At 42.1% G+C, this 22,329-nt stretch overlaps 1 protein-coding gene across 2 annotated transcripts; it reads left to right on the top strand.

Annotated features, from left to right (window-relative positions):
• The first annotated feature begins 55 nt into the window (after positions 1 to 55).
• Positions 56 to 19,729, top strand: LSM11 (LSM11, U7 small nuclear RNA associated). Of its 2 annotated transcripts, XM_035104963.2 has the most exons (4): positions 60 to 1,525; positions 9,109 to 9,248; positions 11,202 to 11,285; positions 13,514 to 19,729. In XM_035104963.2, exons 1-4 carry the CDS (start codon positions 1,084 to 1,086, stop codon positions 13,895 to 13,897), a joined length of 1,050 nt encoding a protein of 349 aa, XP_034960854.2. In that variant the 5' UTR covers positions 60 to 1,083; the 3' UTR covers positions 13,898 to 19,729. The 2 variants fall into 2 exon arrangements, with proteins under 2 accessions (XP_060127604.1, XP_034960854.2); XM_060271621.1 differs by lacking the exon at positions 11,202 to 11,285 and having other exon boundaries at positions 56 to 1,525.
• Positions 19,730 to 22,329: the final 2,600 nt, after the last annotated feature.

Here is a 22,329-nt window from a genome sequence, read left to right as displayed (position 1 = left end):
TGGCTGAGGTTTCAGTGTGGTATTGGGGCTCATGACCTGCTGTTCAACTGGATCCATCACCAGTGCAAGTATTTAATTTCATTTTCTTAGTTTTATATGCCACCTTTCTTACATCACAGAACTCAGGGTGGTGTACATTTGATTCCCTGAGGGTCTGCTTAGCTTCAACAAGGTGGTGTCCCCCCCCTGTGCCTCCTTCAATATATGAATCGACCCTTTTTTATTTAAAAAATGAAATGAAATAATGATTTAAAAATAGAAAACGTAGGTGTTAAATACCCGCTATTCTTAACATACCATATACACTTTTAAATGCCAGACGTGGGTGTGCCAGATGGCTCCCTGGATTTTGTCAATCTCTTGACTAAATTATATAAAATAGGTCTCATTGTTTTCCACCTCTGCATTTAGAATGGTTGCTATAAGCGACAAAAGAATATGCTGTAGCACCTCGTATTTATGATTATTTCATATGAATTTGGTTAGGCGCCACCCTGAAATCCCGCTACTCTTGGGCTGCAACGCCGCGTTCGAAGTGCGACTTCCCGCTTCTGGGCACTTCATATTGGCTCACTGCGGATTCTAAGAAAAGTTAGCGCAATTTTCTTTCGCACGACGTAAGCCTTTCTTGCCACATATTGCATAGGCATTAAACTCTGCTGAGCAAAATCTGCAGAGAGAACCGTACAAATCCAGCCAGCAAATCCATGGGAATCATGGACACGGCAGGAGGTATTAAACGCGCGATGGGGTGTCGGGCGTTATTTCTCATTAACTAACGCCGAGTAAGGAGGGAGAAGCGAGGGAATAATGTTTCCTGTGTCGGCCAGCGCGGTGGGGGACAAGCGGCAACCGGCTGCAGCTACGACTTCCTAGGGCAGCCGATGGGTGAAAAGCCAAAAGACGGTCGCCGGGAGGAGGACCAGCCCCAGCGCAGGTGGTGGGAACCTCGCTCCAGGCCGTCTTCCGAGAGCGCCAAGCAGCGCTAAGAAAGGCTGGAAGACGCCTGCGGTGCTGGGGCGGCCCTTAGCGGCGAGAGCGAGGAGCTGCGGGCAGATACTTTCCCAGCAGGGCCAGGGAGCCATGGAGGAGGCAGAGGAGGCCGGCGCAGGGCCCAGGCGCCGCCGCCGCCGCTCGGGCGGCCGCAGCAGCTCGGAGCGCTCGCCGAGCCCCGGGCGCCTGGACGTGAGTTCGCCGCGCTTCGACCCTCTGCTGGCGCTCTACTCGGAGCGCACGACGCTGCCTTACCCGACCGCGCCGCACTTCAACAACCTGGCCGAGTACGAGAGCTTCCAGCGCGGCCTGCTCCGCGCTCCGGGACGCCAGCGAGGGGCTGTCGGCCGCGGCAGCCGCCCTGCGGGGACCCGCGCCCGGAGTCGAGGCGGACGGGCCCCCGCCGACCCCGAGCGCATCCAGCGTCTCCGCAGCCTCATGGTGGCCAAGGAGCCCGAGCAAGAAGAGGCCGAGAGGGCCAGGCAGCAGCGGGGCAGGAGGGCGCCTCGCAACGTGCTCACTAGGATGCCCGGTAAGGGAAGCTGAGCTGGCTTGTTTCTGAAGAGGAGTATATGCTGTGAACTTCTATAAGTCGGCAAGGGAGGGAAATGCACTCTGCGTATGCTCAGAGGCAGCCCTTTGTTATGACTGCAAAAGGCATTCTGGGGATGGATTCCTCAGTGGAGCCTCCACGTTGAAAATGGGCCACTCGCTGGTAGCATTTCACAGTTTTATGGATGTGACAAGTACACACGCCTGTGGCCCATGTGCACTGTGATGCACCATGGCCCCCATGTGTTGGCTTGGCTTAGACCCATGTGTGTACGTGTCGCATGGTCTTGGCACACGGCACTGTGTACATACAGGCAAAACCGCAGAAATAAAAATCTGCATAGCACGCTGATTTCTTTATGTGTTAGTTGGCACTAGCCTGTGCTGCTATTGCAGTGTTTAAAAAGACACCATTTGGTGTTATGAAACATACGTTTTAAAACACATGTGCATTCTGGAGTTCTGGCTGGGTATTTGTTGTTATTGTGATTATTTTCTTATTAAATTCATTGGTTGCTTTTTTAGGCAGAGTAACTCAAAACGACCTGCAATATATGAAAGAATGCCTGCATTGAAACTGGCAAAAAAGGGGGGGGGAGTCTAAAAGATATTGCTATTTTCAAAAGACACGATTAAAACTCCATCTGTGTGAGACCATAGATAATTAAGAGCGAAAAGCATGCCCCCTCCCAAAGGTTTGTAGCTTCATTTTGGGAAGAATGTGTTTTCTTGATTTGGGTGTGTGTAGGCTGTAGAGAGAGGGGCTGAAGTGTTTGGAGTGACAAAAATATGTATATTTTGAGGCAAGAGATCATGGGTGTGGGCAAGAGGGAGAACTGAATAAAGAGGGAATAAATTGGTATGTAGTTCTGGAGAAGCTCTGCAGTGTGTGGGAAGGTAGGTGCTTTGATAAGAGATTAAGGTGTAAAAACACGGTAAGATTATTGGTGTAAGGAAATATGTATGACCTCTTGGTCTGATGTGGAATTTACTTGCTCATTTACTACATTTATATCCTGCCTTTCCTCTGAGGATGACAAGATGGTGCATGTGGCTGTATTCCCTATTTTATTCTTGAAACAACCCTGAGAGATAGTGACTAACTGGGCCAAGGTCATGCAGGGAGCCTCATGGCTGAAGGGGAATATGAACCTGGATCCCCTGAAACAGTGTAACCACCACACCATGCTGGCTTAAATTGACATTCGGCTGATTGAAAATGGGTCATAACATTGTTCATAACTGGACATTTAGTTCAATATATTCCCTCATGGTTGAGTAACAACGTGGAAGGAACATGTCTGCATAACCACATTGTTGAGTAACAAGAGTGATAGAACTTTCCATGGCCTTGGGGAACACTCTGGCAAGAACAATTGCTAAGGGCATTGCGATGCATGAAATGTTGAGGTGTATTGCCTTAGGGATGTTGTCCATGGTGGATATTAGGTCTGGTACTGGTCAGAGCAGGGATGGAAAGCTCAGGTCCAGGGGCCTATACAGCCCTCTCCTTTCTGCCTGGCCCTCTGGGCTTTCCCCAGATACACCCCTCAATAGCTTTGTTTCACATCCTCCTTGGATGTTTTTCATTGGTTTGGCTGTGTCGTTGAACTTGTATAATGCCTTCTGTTTCCCTGCCTTCTGTTTCCCTGGGTGTAGCACAAAGGTAATATTTTGATTCCTTGCTCCACCCACTTTTGGTTCTGGCCCCACCTACTGCTGGCATGTGGCCCCCAGAAGCTTGCCTACTGAACAGCTTGATTTAGACATCAAAGGTCAGGTACTCTGTTAAGTTGCAAAGCAAGAGTGACTGCATCCAAAGGGCCTCAGCTCAGAGACAGCATGAAGTGTAGACACAAGTCTCCTGCCGGGAGATGTAACCAGTCAGGTACTTTCTGCAGCTTGCTTTGCCCCCCCCCCATCAAACACATGTTTTTTTCTGCACTCTGTGGCTTGACATGTATAATACAAAGCAGGAGCCCTGCATTTGGTGGCAGACAGGGGGTCTGTTGAGGTCACTTTTATCCCTCACTCCTCTTGCTTATTTTCTACTTACAGTATCGATTCAAGGAGAGGCTAGCCTTTGAGAAAAGGCTGTTTTGCTTCTGAAAAATGCCACTGTCCTAGATAAAACAACAATATGTCCCGCTAGTTATAACAACGGTATGTCCTGTACATTGTTATAATCTAAGTTCTTAACTATCCATCCTAGGGTTATAAATATAGTGCAGTGACTTGTGATAACATGATGATAGGCAAGTGAATCACAGCTTGAAGTAAGTGTGATGATGATTATTCTGAGATTATGCACGAAATCCTTTTGCAAAACTCCCACTTATTTCAGTGGGATCGTGATTTCCATTATGGTTTGGAATACCTGTACTGAGAGCCAGAAGACTGTCAGAAATAAAGTTTACATGCACCTTAATACAGTAATTAGATCTCAAGTCTTAATTGAACACGTACAGTGTTGTTTGTTATTCATGTGATGAGTTTCCATTTTTCAGGCTAAAGAGTTGAAAAGGCTGGCTAGTAAATTTCACTTACCAGTAACTAGCGAATAGATGGTGATTCCTAACCAAATGTAAAGTGATAACTATGTTCACAGCTTTGAGAAACTTAGGGCCAAAAAGCAGTATATAGGGTTGTATGCAGTTGTGTTCCTCCACACACAGAAGGCTTGTTGTTCCAGCAGAGAGACTTTGTAAACAAAAAGAGGAGAGAGGAGTTTTTTTTTCCAAGTTCTTATTTTATCTTGTCTCAGGCATACAACCTACCCCCCCCCCAAAAAAAAGACACTTTACAACAGTCTAATGTAGTTTGGCCTTAAATTACAAATTGCCATTGTCTTTAAGGTTCTCTTACATGCTGACTTGGTATATGGCCCAGATGTTGTTTTACCATAAAACCTCTAATCTTCTTTCCTAACTGACTTTGGATTGCTAGCCACTTGCTTTTAAAGTAGATGGTTTTAGGAACAAATATGTGTTTTGTTTCCATATAAATAATAAACTGAGCATATATAACAATGGGCAGCAGCATTGACCACATGCTGTCTACATTGGCGTTATCCTGACAAAATATTGACCTTCTATAGCCATTTTAGTGGAGCATTTGCCCAAGCTTTTCAACGTACAAGATAGGTTTACCTGTAGTGTTCAAGCCAGTTTATGTTACAGCAATCTACTCCTGGGTCACTGAATTGCTATCCATGCAGAGCTTATTTTATGCAGACTTAACTCATTGATGCCCATGGATCTAGCCATGCTATTTAAAGGACGTGTTACTTCATTCTTTTGCTCTTGTTTTCTCCAGTATGATTGGCGATAGATACATATAGGTTGCTTGGTACAGGCAATCCTTCCTAGCCAGAAAATACATGTGCCCCTTTCCTGAAAATCATATTTAATTTGGTTGATTACTGATAAAAAAAGTAATCAGTTGATTACTAATAAAAACCAAGAAAGTACCAAGATAAGTTGTATCTTCTTAAACTCGAACTATAGAATATCACAGAGTTCTTTCTGATTCTTTGTTAAGCTGCAGAAAGTCTGATTTGGATTCATTGATTCTGTAGCTGGAAGCATTACAGAGTTAATAAACCTTAATAAAACTCTAAAACTTCACAGGCTCCAAGACTGATAAAGCTGCATAATCTGCATGGGAAGAGATCTTAAATTCCTTTCTTGTTTTTAAGCCTTGAATAACAATTATTTTCTCTGCTTTTGTGAAAGACCAAAGAATGATTGAAGTACCCAGATAATAGTGTGGTCTCTCTCATGCATAAAAATCTAGCTGTTTAGCTATTAAGATAGAGAAGAGATTATGTTGATTCTTCAGCTCCCCAAAAGCCTTTACAGCACATGGATAGAGCTGGAGAACCAGAAAGTGATAGTGCCAGAAAGGGTCTTCCTATGGTGAGATTCTTCCCTGGCACATAATGTTTAGAAGCCATTGTTGCTTGGGGCTCAGTCGTCATGCTCTGCGTAGTGGGTCTCTACACTGGAGATATAGCTCCATGCTGTAAACTGATCCTAACGTTAGAGCCTGGATGGGGATTGCTGGAGCAGGGAAACTGATGCTGCTTATATCCCAAAAGGACTGTAATATTTGTAAAGATCCTAAATCCAGGAGTAGCCAACATGGTTCCCGCCAGATGTTTAAGGCTACAGCTCCCATTAGCTCCAGCCTTGTTCAGTTGTCAGGAATGATGGAAATTGTAGCCCAAAGCATATGGAGAGAGCACCCTGTTGGCTACCCCTGCCTCAAATCTGGCCGTCTTTCAGGGTCACTCTCATGATCAATTTCACTTACTAATGGAAACATTAGTTTTGAGTTGATATCTAGTCTGAATGCCAGTTTGCAACATGCTATAATCAGAGGTGTCAGCGTCATCATTTTTTTTATAGGTCAGGGTTTTTTGCCTTGCTTATGAGCATAAATAAGGCATTAGTACTGTCTTACTCTGTTGGATGTCTGGCATTGATAACGTTTACATACTGTAGTTTGCTTATCCAGAAGATTTGGTGTGCAAGACGAAGAATGCTAGATAAGCTACATTGCTACTACACTGGCTTGGATCCAGAGTGCAGAAAGCTTGTTCCACTCATGGGAGGGCTGTTCTTGACAAAGCAGAAGAGTGTTGCACAATAAAAATTATCCACAGGGCCGTCTTAAGCATGCCCGGCGCCCTGGCGCTGTGGTGTGACGGATCCCTCCGGCGCCCCGCCCCATTTCCCAGTGCGACGGGCGAGCGCAGCTGCACTGCGCCACCCAGCCTGCGCGCAGCAGAGGTGGCCCCAGGCCCGCACGCCTCCGGAGAGTGGCCTGAAGCTGCTGAACAGCGGAGGCGCGCCTCTCAGGGGGCGGGCCTAGAGCCAGCCCTCATTATCCACAATCTAGAAGAGCTATTGTGTTTGTGTGAACTCTTACAACTTTTATATGGCTTTTTGGTGTTTATATATTACAGCCTGTGTCCTCCCTATGTTTCTTGAGCTGTAATTTAACACCCTCATCCATGTAGGTGCCACAGTGTGTGCAAACTCCTGTTGTTTGCGCAAGAGTTCATGGAATACATTCGTACCTTGGTTCTCGAATGGAATCTGTCTGGAAGTCCATTCAACTTCTGAAAATGTTCAAAAACCAAGGCGTGGCTTCCTGCATTCAATCAGAAGCCACGGAAGCCCCGTCAGACTTTCGGCTTCCAAAAATAGTTCACAGTCCGGAACAGTCACTTCCGAGTTTGTGGTGTTCAAGAGCCAAAATGTTCGAGAACTAAGCAGTTCAAAAACCAAGGTACGACTCTAGTACTAACATGTTTTTTTGCTTTCTACTTAGGATTATTTGAATCCAAGTGTGAGTGTTTACCTAGAAGGCCTTTTTCATACCTTACTGCCACTTACAAAAACTTCTGTTTCAGTGTATCTGAAGAAGTGTGCATGCACACGAAAGCTCATACCAACGACAAACTTAGACAAACTCTAAAGTGCTACTGGAAGGATTTTTTTTATTTTGTTTAGGCATTTAAAAGAGTCTCAGGCATTGTTAAAACAGTGGAAAGCAGGATGAACTTGACCTGATGCTTTTGTAGTCTTTACTTACTATAAGTAAGCATATTGATCTAGCGGGGGTGACCAAAATTTGTGTATTACCACTGAAAAGACCTTTCCTCTTGTAGCCAGTCACTTATCCTCCAAAAGCAGATGTCCATGGAGAAGGGCCTTTGAGACTGATATTGTTGTTGTTTAGTCGTTTAGTCGTGTCCGACTCTTTGTGACCCCATGGACCATAGCACGCCAGGCACTCCTGTCTTGCACTGCCTCCTGCAGTTTGGTCTGATATTAAAGAAAATTATTCAGATAGCCAGGTCTCAGGCTGCCAGACTGTTTAGGGCTTTAAAGTTAAAAGTCAACATTTTAAACAGAATCCAGAAATAGACCAGTAGCCAATGCAGCTCTTGTAAACATGTTATGATTCGTTTTTGTTGTCACTCTTGTAGTCCCATTCAGGCAAGTGACTATGTGTGCTTATAAATTAAGCACAGGAACCATGCTGATGATTGGCACTTTGTTACAGAGGCAGTGATTATCTACTAAAAATATTTATGTTGTATGGTGACAACCCCCAGTAGCCTTTTAATTATCCATTAGAATTGGGGTATTAAACACATGCTTTACATTTGGGGGGGAAATCCATTTTGAACTATTGGGGATGTAATTATGGCCTCCTAGGCTGCACAAATGATTGACAATGCATCTGCATTGCTTTTAAGTCACAGAAAAATAATAGCTACATGCAGAGCATAATAGTTTTTGATGTTCAGAGAATGGTTATGTGCTGCAGAGACGAATCTAACACAGGGTGTTTCCTCCTCTGGAGAAATCACCATCAGAGTGTAGAAGCATCTCTTTGGTGTTTGATAGGGTTAGGGAACTGTGCCAGCTGGATATGATTGATAAGAGGGTGAATAGGCCATTCAGTGCCATTAGGACGGGATCAGAGTGCTTTATTAGCAAAATATTCCACAGATAAGCATTCCTGAAAACACAAAGGACTAAAGAACAAACTGATATGTGGAAGAGTTGTGAAGCCTTGATAATTTTCTGCAAGTCTTCCGCTTTGAGCCCATGGAGCTCAGTGTTCAGAGTAAGACAAGACTTGACCTTACAGACACTGGTTCTGATTTAAATAAGCCCGAGTTCCACTTTATATTACTTACTGGGGTTTTGTGGGATGTAAATCTTAATAGCTAGATGAGGATGACCAATTTTGCTTATACAGTATGTTGTTACTATGACAATTGCTACATACATAAGAAAACTGAAGTCTTCAGTAGTGTTATAAAGTGTAGCTAAATTTGTAATTCCTTAACTGCATTGGGGCATGACACTTTAAAGATTAACTTGTTTTATCATAGCAAAAGTGAAAAGAAGTTAAAAAGCAAGTTGTAGAGCATGTAGAGATCCAGGGGCCGGATCTGGCCCAATTGCCTTCTAAATCCGGCCTGCGGATGGTCTGAGAATCAGCATGTTTTTACATGTGTAGAATGTGTCCTTTTATTTAAAATGCATCTCTGGGTTATTTGGGGGGCCTGCCTGGTGTTTTTTACATGAGTAGAATGTGTGCTTTTATTCAAAACGCATCTGTGGGTTATTTGTGGGACATAGGAATTTGTTCAAACCCCCCCCCCAAAAAAAATATATAGTCCGGCACCCCACAAGGTCTGAGGGACAGTGGACCAGCCCCCTGCTGAAAAAGTTTGCTGACCCCTGTTGTAGAGTAAGGATGGGGAACCTATGACCCTTCAGATGTAGTTGGACTCTCCAATTCCATCAGACTCAGCCAAGATGGCTAATGGCGGAGGATAATGGGAGGGCTAAAGCTTTCCTATTCCTGCTGTACAGGAATCTAGTTAAGAGCTCTGAGTATGAGTGTATAAATTTGTCACATTTTCCCTAAGCAGAGTTCATTGCAATGCTTTGAGTTAAAACAGTGAATGGTATTGTTTTATTCTCCGTGGCATTTGTTTCAGTAAAAAGTAATGGCAGTTTACATTTCTTCTAGTTCACGAAGGCAGTCCGCTTGGGGAGCTTCACCGATGCGTCCGTGATGGTGTAAAAGTCAACGTGCACGTCCGAACTTTCAAAGGACTTCGTGGAGTCTGCAGTGGGTTCTTGGTTGCATTTGACAAGTTCTGGAATATGGTAAGGATTGTCACCGCCTTTCTATGATTTTACAGCTAATTACCAATTGGCAAAGGGTTACTTCAGCCAGATGGCTTGTTCAGCAAAGGGGTAAGGACAATCCTCTAGTTTTCAGGTAGAAGTGAGTTTTGGCTCTTATCTGGTCAGTTCAAGGCAAGGCTTCATCAGTGGAACAGTCTTGCACTCTGTGGACCAGAGAGTGTTTCTTCAGAGTCTTGTCTTCGGTTAACACAAGCTGAGCTAATTGTGTTAGATTGTTCTCACTTACCATCCTCTTTCTCTTGTTTTATGCCCCCCCATTTGCCCCCCTGCAAGATCTTTCCCATCGCCTTTGCCTTTTTGTTACATGTTATGGTTGCTAAATGAAAGGCACGCATAAAAATGTCCTTGAAAATGTATGGGTGAAAGCAGAAATCTCCCTGAAATAGGCAATAAAAGCCCTAGTGGTCATCTGTTTTACTGGAACTCCCAAGTCATCTGGCATTAAGGGTCTCCCCTGCCATTCTCTTGGCCTCTCTCCCACATACACAGCACTTTGTTGTCTTTTTTATTTTTTTAAAAGTAATCTTTATTTTGATATCACAGAATAAAACATTATTTCATACAATAAATTGATTTAAGAATAAACTATACAAAAAAAAAGAAAAAAGGAAAAGGAAAAAAAGATCAAAAGTAACAATGTTACCGCATAGCTATACCAAAACGAAGAAACAAAAAACAACAATAAAAGATTCTTTATATGCTTCCACCAGGTTCTACACAGAAGTATTGTGTTTCATTATTCCGCTGGTCTGTCTTTTGATAATAAATTGTCATTTTTCCTTTATATACAATAATTTTTCGCCTTACATTTTTCCTCCTATTCTCATATCCTGCTGGGTTAGTCTAAACATAACCACGTGTTATTTCCCATACCTGATTTTCTTAAATACTCATTTAAACATTCCCACTGCATCCTAGTCTTATCTTTCGAATTTCGTCTTAATCAAATCTGTTAGTTTGGCTAATTGCAGATATTCACATAATTTGTCTATCCATTCCCCTTTCATTGGTACGGTGGATTCTTTCCAGACTTTAGCAATTACTACTCGAGCTGCTGTTGATGCATACAAGTAAATATTTATTTTGTCCTGTGGAATATCACTATCTAATATTCCTAATAGGTAGGACTCCGCGTTCTTTGAAAAGGGTGTTTTTTATTAGTTTTTGAATTTCTTCATGGATCATTTCCCAAAACCTTTTAATTTTTGGGCAGGTCCACCACACTTTGTTGTCTTTTTGTTAAGTTTCCTTCCATGTTATGCTAACTCTGCAAGGGCTTTTCAGTTTAGTTCAAACTGGATGCTGACGAGTCAGAATTAAGACATGAGCTGAATGTGCCACCCGTCTAGAGTGTTAGCTGCAAGCTAACCTTCAGAAGAATAGGGAAGGGCAATAGGCAAGTGGCTGTGCCCTCTAACACAGCCCCCCCCCCTCAAACCTGTCATGTTTGGCAGAAGTTCAAAAGGAGAAGCCCCAATGCACAGGGCTTTCATTCATATGGAGAGGTCTATGTGCACAGACTCCCCTTGTACTGAACCCGGGAACTTGGAAGCGTGGAGCCCCTGGGGATGTTAGGGGTGAGGCAGGCAGGCAGGCATGCAAAGCACTTCTGAAAAAGGCTAAGGAGAAGATGAAAAGAAATGCGCAAACATTTTGTAATTTTAATTTTGCAGGTATCCTGTTTAAATTTGTGCTTTCTTCTGATTTTCTTTTAAAAATAAATAATTGTAAGCAGTGTTTTTATAAAAAAAAAAAACCCGGAAAGGATTAAATTATTGGTGTAATTAATGTGTAAGCTGGATAATGCTAATTCCTAATTCTCTGCACCCAGGCCCCAAAAGTTACATTACAAAAATGCCATGTACGTCCACAGCCTGCCTTGAGATTTTCTTTCTGCTTCCCTTGCCCTAGGCCCTGACAGACGTAGATGAGACATATCGAAAACCTGTGCTGGGTCAAGCTTTCTATGTAGAGCCACAGTTGACTCTCACCAGAGTAAGTAGCCGTTCTCCCGCTTGTCTGTTGTTCTGGGCCAGCCCTGCCATTAGGCAGAGTGACAGCAAAGATCCCCTGTGTTGCAAACAGAAAAATCTGGCAACCTAAAAGCAACATGACAGGCTAATAATTTGATTACAACACTTCATATAGCCACAAAATTGTATCTTCATTCAGAGTCACTAATTAGTAGTGAAAGCTGAACCATTGTAACCTATGTACCCTCTCGGACCTCTTATTTGCTGAGGAAGAAAGTTTGAAACAGTCGGTTATCCAGGAAGGACTATCCTGCTACTGCCTCAGGAGCACCAACTTCTTTCAGCATGTTCACTGCTAAATAAGGTGAAACTCTGAAAATTAGAATATCGTCGAAAAGTGCATTTATTTCAGTAATGCAACTTATTATTTTAAATTTTTCTTTTAATTTTTACAAATGCTTTCTTTTGGAAATTCCACAGTAATAAAACAAATTGTTACAATAATACAAAAATAAACATCGCTATTACATTTAATTAATTACATTCCATTTATAATTGACCCGCCTAACGACAAATAATTACAACAAATAAAGGCTTGACCTATCTTGCTTTGCATGTCATGCATCTATCTCATATATTGGTTTTGCCTTTTAAGTTGCATTACTGAAATAAATGCACTTTTCGACAATATTCTAATTTCCCGAGTTTCACCTATGAGTTGTGGATATAACCAGGCGCATCCATGCTGTGGTGGGGACTTTATACTTATTTTGGAAGGCATGTTGCCTCAAGCTTGAATCGTTCTCTGATACATCATTGAAAAAATCCCCTACTTCGGGAAATTCTCTGAAGTCACATTAGTTGGTGTTACCTTGTATGTATTGTATGCCACTTGACTCTGAATGAAGATACAATTTCGTAGCTATATAAAGTGTTGTAATCAAATTATTGGCCTGTCGTGTTGCTTTTAGGTTGTCAGAGTAGGCAGAGTGAGGCAGCAGATATGGAGAAGAGAACGGTGGCAAGGTGTTGGAAGGGAGAGCTGTATGTGCCACACCATGGCCTACCCAAGCTAGCCTGCTAATTTCCATTCCAGCTGGATTCGGTACATGCAATGGGGGTGGGGGCACCATCTTGTTCTTTGCCTCAGACAGCAAAATGTCTTGGGCCAGCCTTGTAGTTGGCTGGTGCAAGTGCACTAAATTTAAGCCTATAAGCTCAATTTCCCACGTACTAAGGGTGTATTTTATTTCAAAACAGACTTAAGGTTAAGGCTGTAGCGCTAGCTCATTTCTTAATGTTAGGTAAATGGATAGAGCAGCAAAAGTGGGCCCTGTTCCCACTTTCCAGTCCTTACCTTGTAAAGAGCTTATAAAGTTGCTGTCCAAAGGTAGAGATTTCTTTTTCCAAAACCTTTATCTTTTGGCGCACTTGGCAACATTAATCCACTCTTTCGTAAAATGTTAACAAGATGGCTTACAACATATGGAACGCAATAAAAGCAAACTATAAATATCTACAAAACATAATTAAAAACATTTGATACTGGATGTGTTTTTACTTGCAACTGGTATACACATGCTTGATAGCTTGCAACCTGCTTCCTTGGGAAACACTGTTAAAGAGAGAGGAAACTTCTGTCTGTGGTTATGCCCTTGATAGGCTTTTCACATGGGCATCTTCCTAAAATGATGAGCATGCATGTGTGAGTTCTCCATTAGCCATTGCTCTTCATGTCCAGTGGTCAGCAGATTTATCCAGCAAAATGTATCCACTCGTACCACTTACTCTTTAACATTTATTCAATGCCATCAATGAACTAGGCTCTATTCACACAACAGACTGAAATGATGCAGTCCTTGTCCCAGAGGGGTTACAGCTCAAATCAGATTGATCTATTGCTTTAGCCCCAGGATTTAACATAGCAGTACAAAGTCATGGCAGTGGCATTTGTCACAAAGCCAAATCTGCTATGTGTACATGCGTGAGGTGCGTTAGTCATGCACACAGAAAACGTGGAAGTTGGATAACTCCATAACTGCCAAATAAGTAATCTCCTTTGCATTAGAGTGCTTACGATTTGTTTTATCCTGCCAACAGCAAGTACATGAAAAGCATTGCTATGTATTTTTCCTCTTGCAAAAAACACCCACTCTCTAGCTTGGCCCTCCGTGGTGGGCCATATGCTTTCAGATTACAGAATGAGATGACAGCTTTCATAACATATTTGTTTCCTCCCACCCCCTGTAGCTGTTCGACAGACTCAAGCTGCAAGAGTCCCTGGTTACAAAAGACGTTTCAAAGATGGCTGCAGATCTGCCAGCTCTTCCTTGTGATCCTAGGACACTTAGGTGGAAGTCCGAGTCAGGTCGGAGGAGGTCAGAAGAACGAGGGGTGAAGAAGCGCTCAAGCAAAGAGAGGACACGGAGCTCTAGCCTGCCTCGAACTTATGGGAAAGAGATTGAACTGTCTGGCAGAATCTCCCAAACGGAGGGGACGAGTGCAGGTGGCACAAGAGGTCGATCACGGAAAAAGCGGAGGCCCAAAGTGGATTACCAGCAAGTTTTCACACGGCACATAAACCAGATTTTTATTCGGGGGGAGAATGTCTTGCTTGTTCATCTAGCCCATTGATCTGATTGCCATTACTCAGCCAGCGGCATGAACAGTGGCGGCGACTGCATGCTACTTTGTGAATTGTTTTGTAACTGCTTCTCTTCCTCTGACTAAAAGGGAGGAAGGCAAGAGAATCTTGGATCTCAGAGGCAAGAGCATCTTGAGCCAACTACCAGCTTGTTTGGACTAGAATTTGGCCAAGGAAGCTGCTGCCTTTACAAAGAGACAGGTCTCCTAAGTCCTTCATAAACTGCGGAACTTCCAGAATATGTGATGCTGTGGGCAAGTATCGCTGTATATTTAAAACCCATGTGGGTCTGAAACAAGTAGCTCTGTTTTTGCAGAAGAAGCAGAGTATGCCATTGACCTTGGTACTTCATTGTGGAATGCTTGTAATTTGAAATCATGGGAAAGCATGTTTATAAAAAATGGCGATGGAATTCAGAGCTTGTGAAAAGGAGGAATGGCTTTAGGTATGGACTTGTTTGGATCTCATCTCTCCTAATAGCATGCATGGGCGGGGAGGTATTCCAGAGTTGAACCATAGTGCCCTCTGGTGTCCAAGCTTGTGTCATGAACAAAAAGGGAATGGAAACCGAATCAAGTGGTTATTTGCTGATGGGATGCCTTTTCTCTCCAACTCATTTGTGATCAAAGGCAGTATTTAGCCTTTTCTTCATTATTTACACAGCCTATGCTCTTAAAACCATCTTCCCCTGCTTCCCCCCACCCCACCCCTTGCCACCAGCAAACAGTGAATGTAGCTAACTATGTAGCTTCTCTACCTGGAGCTTGTCTAAATGTATGTATTGTAAAATGGGTTGGAACAACCTAGAAATTTCAATCCAGGTTTTTTTTAATTGTTCATGTCATCCATTTGTGTGTTGCAGCGGTAAAGACTTAAGGCAATGTACATAAGTCGCTTAAAATAGAGAAGATGGTGTTTTATCCTTACGCACAGTTATACATTATAGAAGTGGCTTTTGAGATGCTGATTTCCCCGATAATGATTAAAGAGAATAATTTGCTTGCGATATCTGCAAGCGTAGTCCTGATTGCTTCTAGGTTCTGAATGACATGCTTCTAATGCTAGTTTGATTGTTCCTGAGAAGCATGTTTTAAGACTACTGAAAAGTATGCATGGTGATTATTTAGAAAATCAGTATTATTAACTGTTTCCCCCTTATCATTCAGTAATCATCAGAAGAAGCTGTGCAACATGTTGTAACAATAGATATATATAAATATATAAAGTGTCTGCCAAGAGAGATTTTATGGTGCTGTATAATAGTGCCCTCTGTTTACAGTGAATATGTGTAAGTAGCACTCCAATAGCTGGACTTTGCTGCCATGGAATGCAATGACTTTTGTATTGGGAGGCATTTTAAAAGTCTCTGTAGAATTATTAAGCTCAAAAACACAGATTTCTAACTCAAAACATATAGGTTACATTTTGTAAATCACTTCTGATTTTCTAGAATAACCTGGCAATATTCTAATGATTGGAGTGTTCCACCATCAATAGTAACCCTTAGACAATTGCATGTAGTTTGTGATTATTATTTTTTCAGGCTTTAAAAAAATATTCATGGGTGGAGCTCAGTTTCTTTCCTCTTATTTCTCCAGCCGAGTTGCGGACTGCAAAATGGGCTGGGTAAGCTCTCCTAATTTTCAAGGTGGGGAGGGCAGATGATTGTTCCAACTTTTGTGTTTGGAGGCAACCATTTTTTCTCTATTCAGCGCATTGAAACTTTGCAGAGTCATGGCATCATGTGGGATTCACAGGAGCTTTTTGTAAAAAATAAAAAATAAAAATAAATAAGCTTCTGCTGCTAATAATGAGCCCTCTCCCCAATCCTCTGGAAAATTATTCCCCTTCAGAAAATATTTGGTGAAATGGCCCCAATTTGGAGGAGGTCTGAATGTCATGCTCACCCCCGAAAACTGAGACTACAGTTTGAAAAGGAAGGCCAATGTGGAGAAGAGGGGCTTCTTAACCCTTTTTGTTCATGTTGTTTTCCTGGGGAGTCCCAAAGCTTTCCTCAGTGGAGAGTAAAGCAATCTTCAGTGGAGAAGACAGCATGAGGAGAAAGGGTTGTGCCCCCCCATCCCGCCTGCTTCAAATTATGTGAAAAAGAAGCATGGAATGATCCACTGTGTGAAATTCTGCCCTGAGTACTATTTGTGAGGTTCAAGGAATTAGCCATTTTATTGTCAACCTAGTACAACTCAAGACGACAGACTGAAAGGGGACAGGACAAGAGCTAGGAAAGGAAAAGGAGCAGAACTTGGAGTTCATGTTTAGCATAACCTCTTGACCTGATGTGTAGCTTCCCCATTGAGTGGGAATGGGATATGCAAAGTGTATTGGATGGTGTTATTTTTTTCCTCGGGTTATTCTTTGCCATGCTGCAAATTAAAATGCATGTCACAAATGTGTTTTTCACTCTTTCGCCCTCCTTGCTTCAAAAAGAAACATAGAGACATGAAATATTAGTTTCTGAATTCCCTTAGCAGCCTGCCTTTTGCCCTTTCCAGTTTGACTTTTCCCAGTCACCGTTTGCTGCAAAGGCTATCACAAAAATGATCCTAAGAGATTCTGTGGATGGATTTAACGAGTTTTGTATCTGTTCTTGATTCTTCCTCTGTGGCTCTTTTCTCCTCAAAGTACAGTTTCTTGACTCTGTGCTCCAGAGAGTTTTCTTTCAACTTAAAAAGTTCACCTATACATCTCTCCCTTTAAATATATATATATATATCCCACATTTTCTATTTTGGGGGTGGGTAGGCCTCATGTGTCTGTTCTTGAGATGCCTGCCCTTTCACATTCTACTTCGCTAAGGCTATGCCCCCAAATATAAATTTAAGTGGACCATCAAATTTCGTTTTTTTGTTTTTCCTGAATGATTTTTTCCCTTCACTGGTCTTTATCCATATTCTTTGGAAGGCCAAATGCTTTCATAAGCCTGCCTCTGTAAGTTTACTACCTTATGCTTCAGTGTTTAAATTGCTACTGCTTTTGTCGTCCAGAATCATTTTCAATATCGAGCCTGGTAAACAACTTTGTCTGTGGTCCCATATCCACTGTCAACATCACAAGACTCTATTTTGAATTCTTAAAAATATCTTCTGAATCTTACTGACTTGCATGTCTTCTATTGTTACTTGAAGCCTCTAGATCAAAGGTGCTAAACTTAATTTTCAAGCTGTTGTTTTGGTATTGCAATTAGCATTGTATAAGTAGTACTTATGGAAGCATACCTGCCTGTCTTACTATTCTTCCCACACTTCACAAATTAACTCAGGACTTTTTTTTTACTTTTTTCTTTGGCAAGAAATTTAGTTTCTCACTAGAATTCCTATCCTGTCTTGCCACTTGGTTTCTAAAGCTGCAAAGTGTAGGTGTCAAACATAAAGTGCCCCCTCCCTCCAAAGATAGTAACTTCATAAATTTTAGACAGAAGCCACTATATAGACCTGATGAGTAAGGCACGAATGTCTGGAAAGGGGGGCGTTTTCATATTCTTCATCAGCTTTCCTCTTCCAGATTTTTCTGTTAGTTGATTGATATGAAACACACAACTCTCCAATTCAATCCAACAATTAAAAAGAAGAAAACAGCTAGTTATGGAGAATCAATACCAAAAAGGTCTGTGTGGCCACATTTTACTTAGCAAGTATGGCATTTGAAAACTCTGTACCCATGTGTGAGTCACCCAGGTGTTTGTAGCATTTCCATACCAGTGATGTGACAAATGTTCACCTGTAGAACACTACCACAAATATGCAAAGTGGTGGGTTTTTTTAGACCTCCATATAGAGGTTTCGGTATTTAAACTCTCGGTTACTGTGCGGCAGGTGGTGTTTGTTCCATCACTGCGGCAAGAGAATGACACATACTGAGCCTTTCCCTTGCTTTAGTTTACAACTTTTGTGAAGAGTTGGCAACCCTGCAAATGCAGTTATGTGTGACTCTGAAGGTGGCAACTGTGTTATTGGCAGGCTGAATGGAGGTCTTGAAGCCGAACTTTTTCCTGCTGCAGACTTGCTGCCATTGGGGGAATATTTTTGTGTAAAGAGAGAAAATACCCAGAGAGAGAAAATAATCCCTATATTGCTTTGACAATTTTGTCTCAATATGAGTTCAATAGTGCCTATTTACACTTCCATCAGTAAGAATCTGCTATGTGTCAAAACTCATTACTCATTCCACGCAGCTCAAAGCGTACTCTGGGAGTGGTTGAAACATATTTTAATTCTGTTTTCCCAGTTTGCAACAGAATTCCTGTTGGGGATGAAGATGCAGAGAATTACATTTCTATTCAGCACTAGGAATACACCAGTGCCTTGTTGAAGCTCTTCCTCAAAATGGATGTCAGAGGCCTACTTTAGTGGAGGAGTAACGTGAATAACTTGTCTCTTGATGTATACAAGCCCTTTTTAGATGTCTCTGAAAAGAGCTATTGCTCTTGGCTGTCAGAGGTGAAAGCCTGTCATGAAAGAGAAAAAGGCTTATGTTGTTCCTGGATACCTGCTTTATTAGCTTCACAACTAGGAATAGGATTAGCACACCTGAGACTCTGTCAGACTTGTATTCGTTTAGAGTGAAAAGTAGTTTGATCAGGTTGTGTACAAACATAGCTAGTCTGTTTCTTCCCTTTTCTCTCAGAAGATTGAAGCTTTCCCTCAGGAGAAAGGGGGGGGGGACCCTGAAAGCTGCTCCAGGCTCCTTTAGCAATTATGTTTGATTTTCACTACTTCAGAGCAAAGTGCAGCTGTATCCTAGTATCATCTCCTTGATAAGATCAGTTTTATAGGCTGAGAAACAAACAACCAGGAATACTTGTCCAACCTCTATTGGCACTGTTAGGAATTTCTTCAGCTGACTGCTGTACTGATACATTCCCGGTTTAATGATAAAGGTTGGGCTTCAGCGGTTAAAACAGGGGTCAGCACCTTTTTTCAGTCGTGGGCCGGTCCACCATCCCTCAGACCATGTGGTGGGCCGGACTACATTTTTTTTGTGGGGGGGGGGTGAACGAATTCCTATGCCCCACAAATAACCCAGAGATGTGTTTTAAATAAAAGGACACATTCTACTCATGTAAAAACACGCTGATTCCCAGACCGTCTACGGGCCGGTTTGAGAAGGCAATTGAGCCGCATCCAGCCCCCGGGCCTTAGGTTGCCTACTCCTGGTTTAAAGGTTAGATAAGGGAACCTGAACTACATTACAAATTCTCCCCACTGAACCTTGGGAACTGTAGTTTGGTGACTTCGTAGTTCAAAGTGAACTTCAGTTCACAAGGTTCCTTTGCTTTAAAACCATAGCAGGCTCAAAATTGATTTAAAATTGTCGTGCAGGTATACTTTTAGCCTCAATCACTGGGTTTGATTCTTCTATGCCTTTGCTTTTTGTGTCTATTTTCCCTCAGACTGTTCCCATTTGTAAATAAAGGGGTAACGTTTGCATATTTTGTATAATGTAAAATGTAAACAATAATACAGTAAAAATATCTATTACACACCCTTTTTGTCGGGCATTAGCTCTCTAGCTTTCCAACTCAACAGATCAGAACGGATAGATATATGACATATAATACACACACAAATACTCTGAACTAAACCCTGGTTTAGTTGCAAGTGTATGCTCTACCCGCCAGAGTACTTGGGACTGGAAAGAACATGCAAGCTGTTTAATCTGTCTTCCTGTTTTATTTCTGAGAAGAAATTGCTGCTACGAACCTAAAAAATGAATGTACAGTTTATTTATTTTTGCTTGATGGATTTAGATTTCTGTATACAAAAGAGTTCAACCTCTAAGGCAATAAATATATTGATGTAACATAAGACTGCTTCAGAGTTATTTCTTGCAGACTAACTATTAGGACAATTTATATATGGGACAATTTATATACTGACAATTTTGATGCCAGGAATATTTACACACTTGGTTTATTACGTTGTAGGTTATTGCAGAAAAACAATCCAAAATAAGCTGCTGAGAAGCTGATAAGAACAGCAGTTGCCTTAAAACCATCCACCATCTCCCCACAGCACGAGAATACAATCACCTTGAGGCCAAAGGCCGGACTTTTTCTTATTTCTATTTTTTTTAAGGGGAGGAGGAATCTTAGCAGAATAGACTCCACAGCTGTTAGCTATTCGTTTATGGTTGCGAGTTGTTTAATCATCTGCAGAATTGGGAAGGGTGTGCTTCAGAGGTGCATATTTGTGAGATCCTCTTCTGATCTGAGGTGAAAGTTTTCATTTTTGGGGGGGGGTGTATAAATGGATTTATTCATAGTTTAATGTAGAAGATTAACTGTGAACTGTCATGAGTTTATGCTGGGAGATGCCATGTACTGTATCTGCAGGGAGGCTGAGCAACAGTTATTGCAATGTGTCCAACCGGGGGATATGTCCCACATACTTGAGCCAAGGCATCAGAATCTGATCAATTTCAGTTGGTTGACTATAGGCCAATAAGGCTGCAGAATTCCACCCAAATTGAAATTATTGGCTGGGGAATAGGGGGCCTTCTGAGAGAATAAAAGGCTGGGATCTGGTCAAGAAGGGACTGGGGAAAGTGTGTGTGGTGGTTGTTCATGTGCTGGCAGTTGAGTCACACAGTGGACACCTGGGGACTTAAGGAGAGTCTCGGAGTGGCTTATGAAGCCTGAGAGCTGAAATCACTGGCTAGAGCTGTGGGAGAAGAATGGCGGGGAAGAGAGGCAGCATTCAGGAGAGTTCTGCCCCCAAGAATCAGCAGCATTATGGAGAAACTGTGAGGTATCAACAGTTTCTGGGCGGGGGGGCGGGAGGGAGGCTGCAGAAGTCCTGAAAGAAGCTTGAGAGACTCAACAGGGAAGTGTTCATGGACTTGACAGAAGATTGTAAGTGTGCTCAGTTGATGAGCGTTAACTGAGGAAGACTGCCATAGGGGAAATTAGCTTTGGGTTTGAATACAGGTAGGACCAAGCTCACACAATTACTGAAAGGAATCCTGTGTTGTGTTTGCTATTTCATTTAACGTGACAGCAACCATACAGTGTAAACATTCTTATTTAAAGCAATTCTAATGGTTAAGAAACCAGGCATACATGCAAATATTATATTTTACTAATACAATTGACTTGTTGTTTTTTAACCTCATTGTTGGATCTCTGTGCTGTTTTGTCCTACTCCTAACCATGGCCACTGGTTTTTAAACTCAGTTAGAAAATAGATGGCATTCAGATACATGGTGGCAGCAGTCATAAAGGGTTAGGAAATGAAGGAATGTGACGTAGCTAAGGGGAAAAGCTAATGTGTGAGAGACACACACACCCCATAATAATAAAAGGGACAGTGAAAGGATGCTCATAGCTTGTGAGGAACTAGAATATCTCTGCATCCTGCTGAAGTTACGTAGCTGCGATAGGAGATGGTGGAAAGTGGCGTCAGACCCAGTCATGTTCCAAGCAATGCAGCAGGAGGAGGTGGGCTGCCTTTTCTGCTTGGGACTTTTGTGCTTGTGTATAGAAAACCTATAAATAAAGTAACCCAAGTTGTTGTTGTTGTTTAGTCGTTTAGTCGTGTCCGACTCTTCGTGACCCCATGTACCCAAGTTAGATTTGGAATAGTTCCTTCCTTTGTCACCTCACTTTGTCAAGTCCAAAAGACCAAGCAGGCGGAAACAAACACCTTTGCTTTTTTCCCTTGAAGCCTTGTTTTTAAAGCCGTTATCTCTTTTCCTAAGCTTAAATCCCTTTATCTTCTGTGTTTTTCACAAGAGCACTTTTATGTTCTTTGCTGGACCCTCTGAAATATTTTTCCTGTTGCCCATTAGCAAGCAGCACAATCTATTAACAATGTGGTTTTTGTTTGTTTTTAACATTTTACTTTATCAGTAAACTTATGCTGATTTGGGGGATTTTTAAAAAAATATCTGCGTACTCTTGTATATAAAAGTGTCTGAGAAATATGTATACAAATATTATGGGTTGTATTCAAGGTAGCACTAAGGAGAACATTCCATCAGCACAAAGATTTCTCCTTACTTAATGACATGTTACGGCAAAAGGGTTCTATTCTAGCCCTACCTAGTTTTCTATGTACAGGAATGAATTGGGTTTTTTTGTTTTATGCGTAAGGGAGATGCAAGTGGCATAGCCACACAAATAGTATAGCCCTGTCGCAACTTTACCATTTCAGTGGGATTGAGGTGTTTGTAACTCAGTGGATGGGACTGTGCCTGACTGCATTTCCTAGAAGAAGCAGGTTGTTCAGTTCTGTCTCATTATATTACTTGAAACAAATGTCTTTGATTATTCTGTTAAGCAAAAGGTGGGGAGCACCAAACCTCAGGAAAAGCAAAAGAAGAAAAAGAGCCTCAGGATGATGCTAAAAGTCCATCTTTATCAAATACAATTCTTGTAAAATATCTGGAAGCCCAGCGTATTTTGATC

The sequence above is a fragment of the Zootoca vivipara genome, chromosome 2, assembly GCF_963506605.1.
Source record: "Zootoca vivipara chromosome 2, rZooViv1.1, whole genome shotgun sequence".
Classification (NCBI taxonomy): Eukaryota; Metazoa; Chordata; class Lepidosauria; order Squamata; family Lacertidae; genus Zootoca; species Zootoca vivipara.
Note: the sequence above shows the minus strand (reverse complement) of the source record. Positions and strands in the feature narration are given on the sequence as shown.

Bases quoted from the DNA above. Each gene is read 5' to 3' on its own strand.
- LSM11 (XM_035104963.2), top strand. From the start codon at position 1,084: ATGGAGGAGGCAGAGGAGGCCGGCGCAGGGCCCAGGCGCCGCCGCCGC. The intron at 1,526-9,108 runs GTAAGGGAAGCT...CATTTCTTCTAG, and splicing joins CGTGCTCACTAGGATGCCCG to TTCACGAAGGCAGTCCGCTT. The intron at 11,286-13,513 runs GTAAGTAGCCGT...CACCCCCTGTAG, and splicing joins CACAGTTGACTCTCACCAGA to CTGTTCGACAGACTCAAGCT.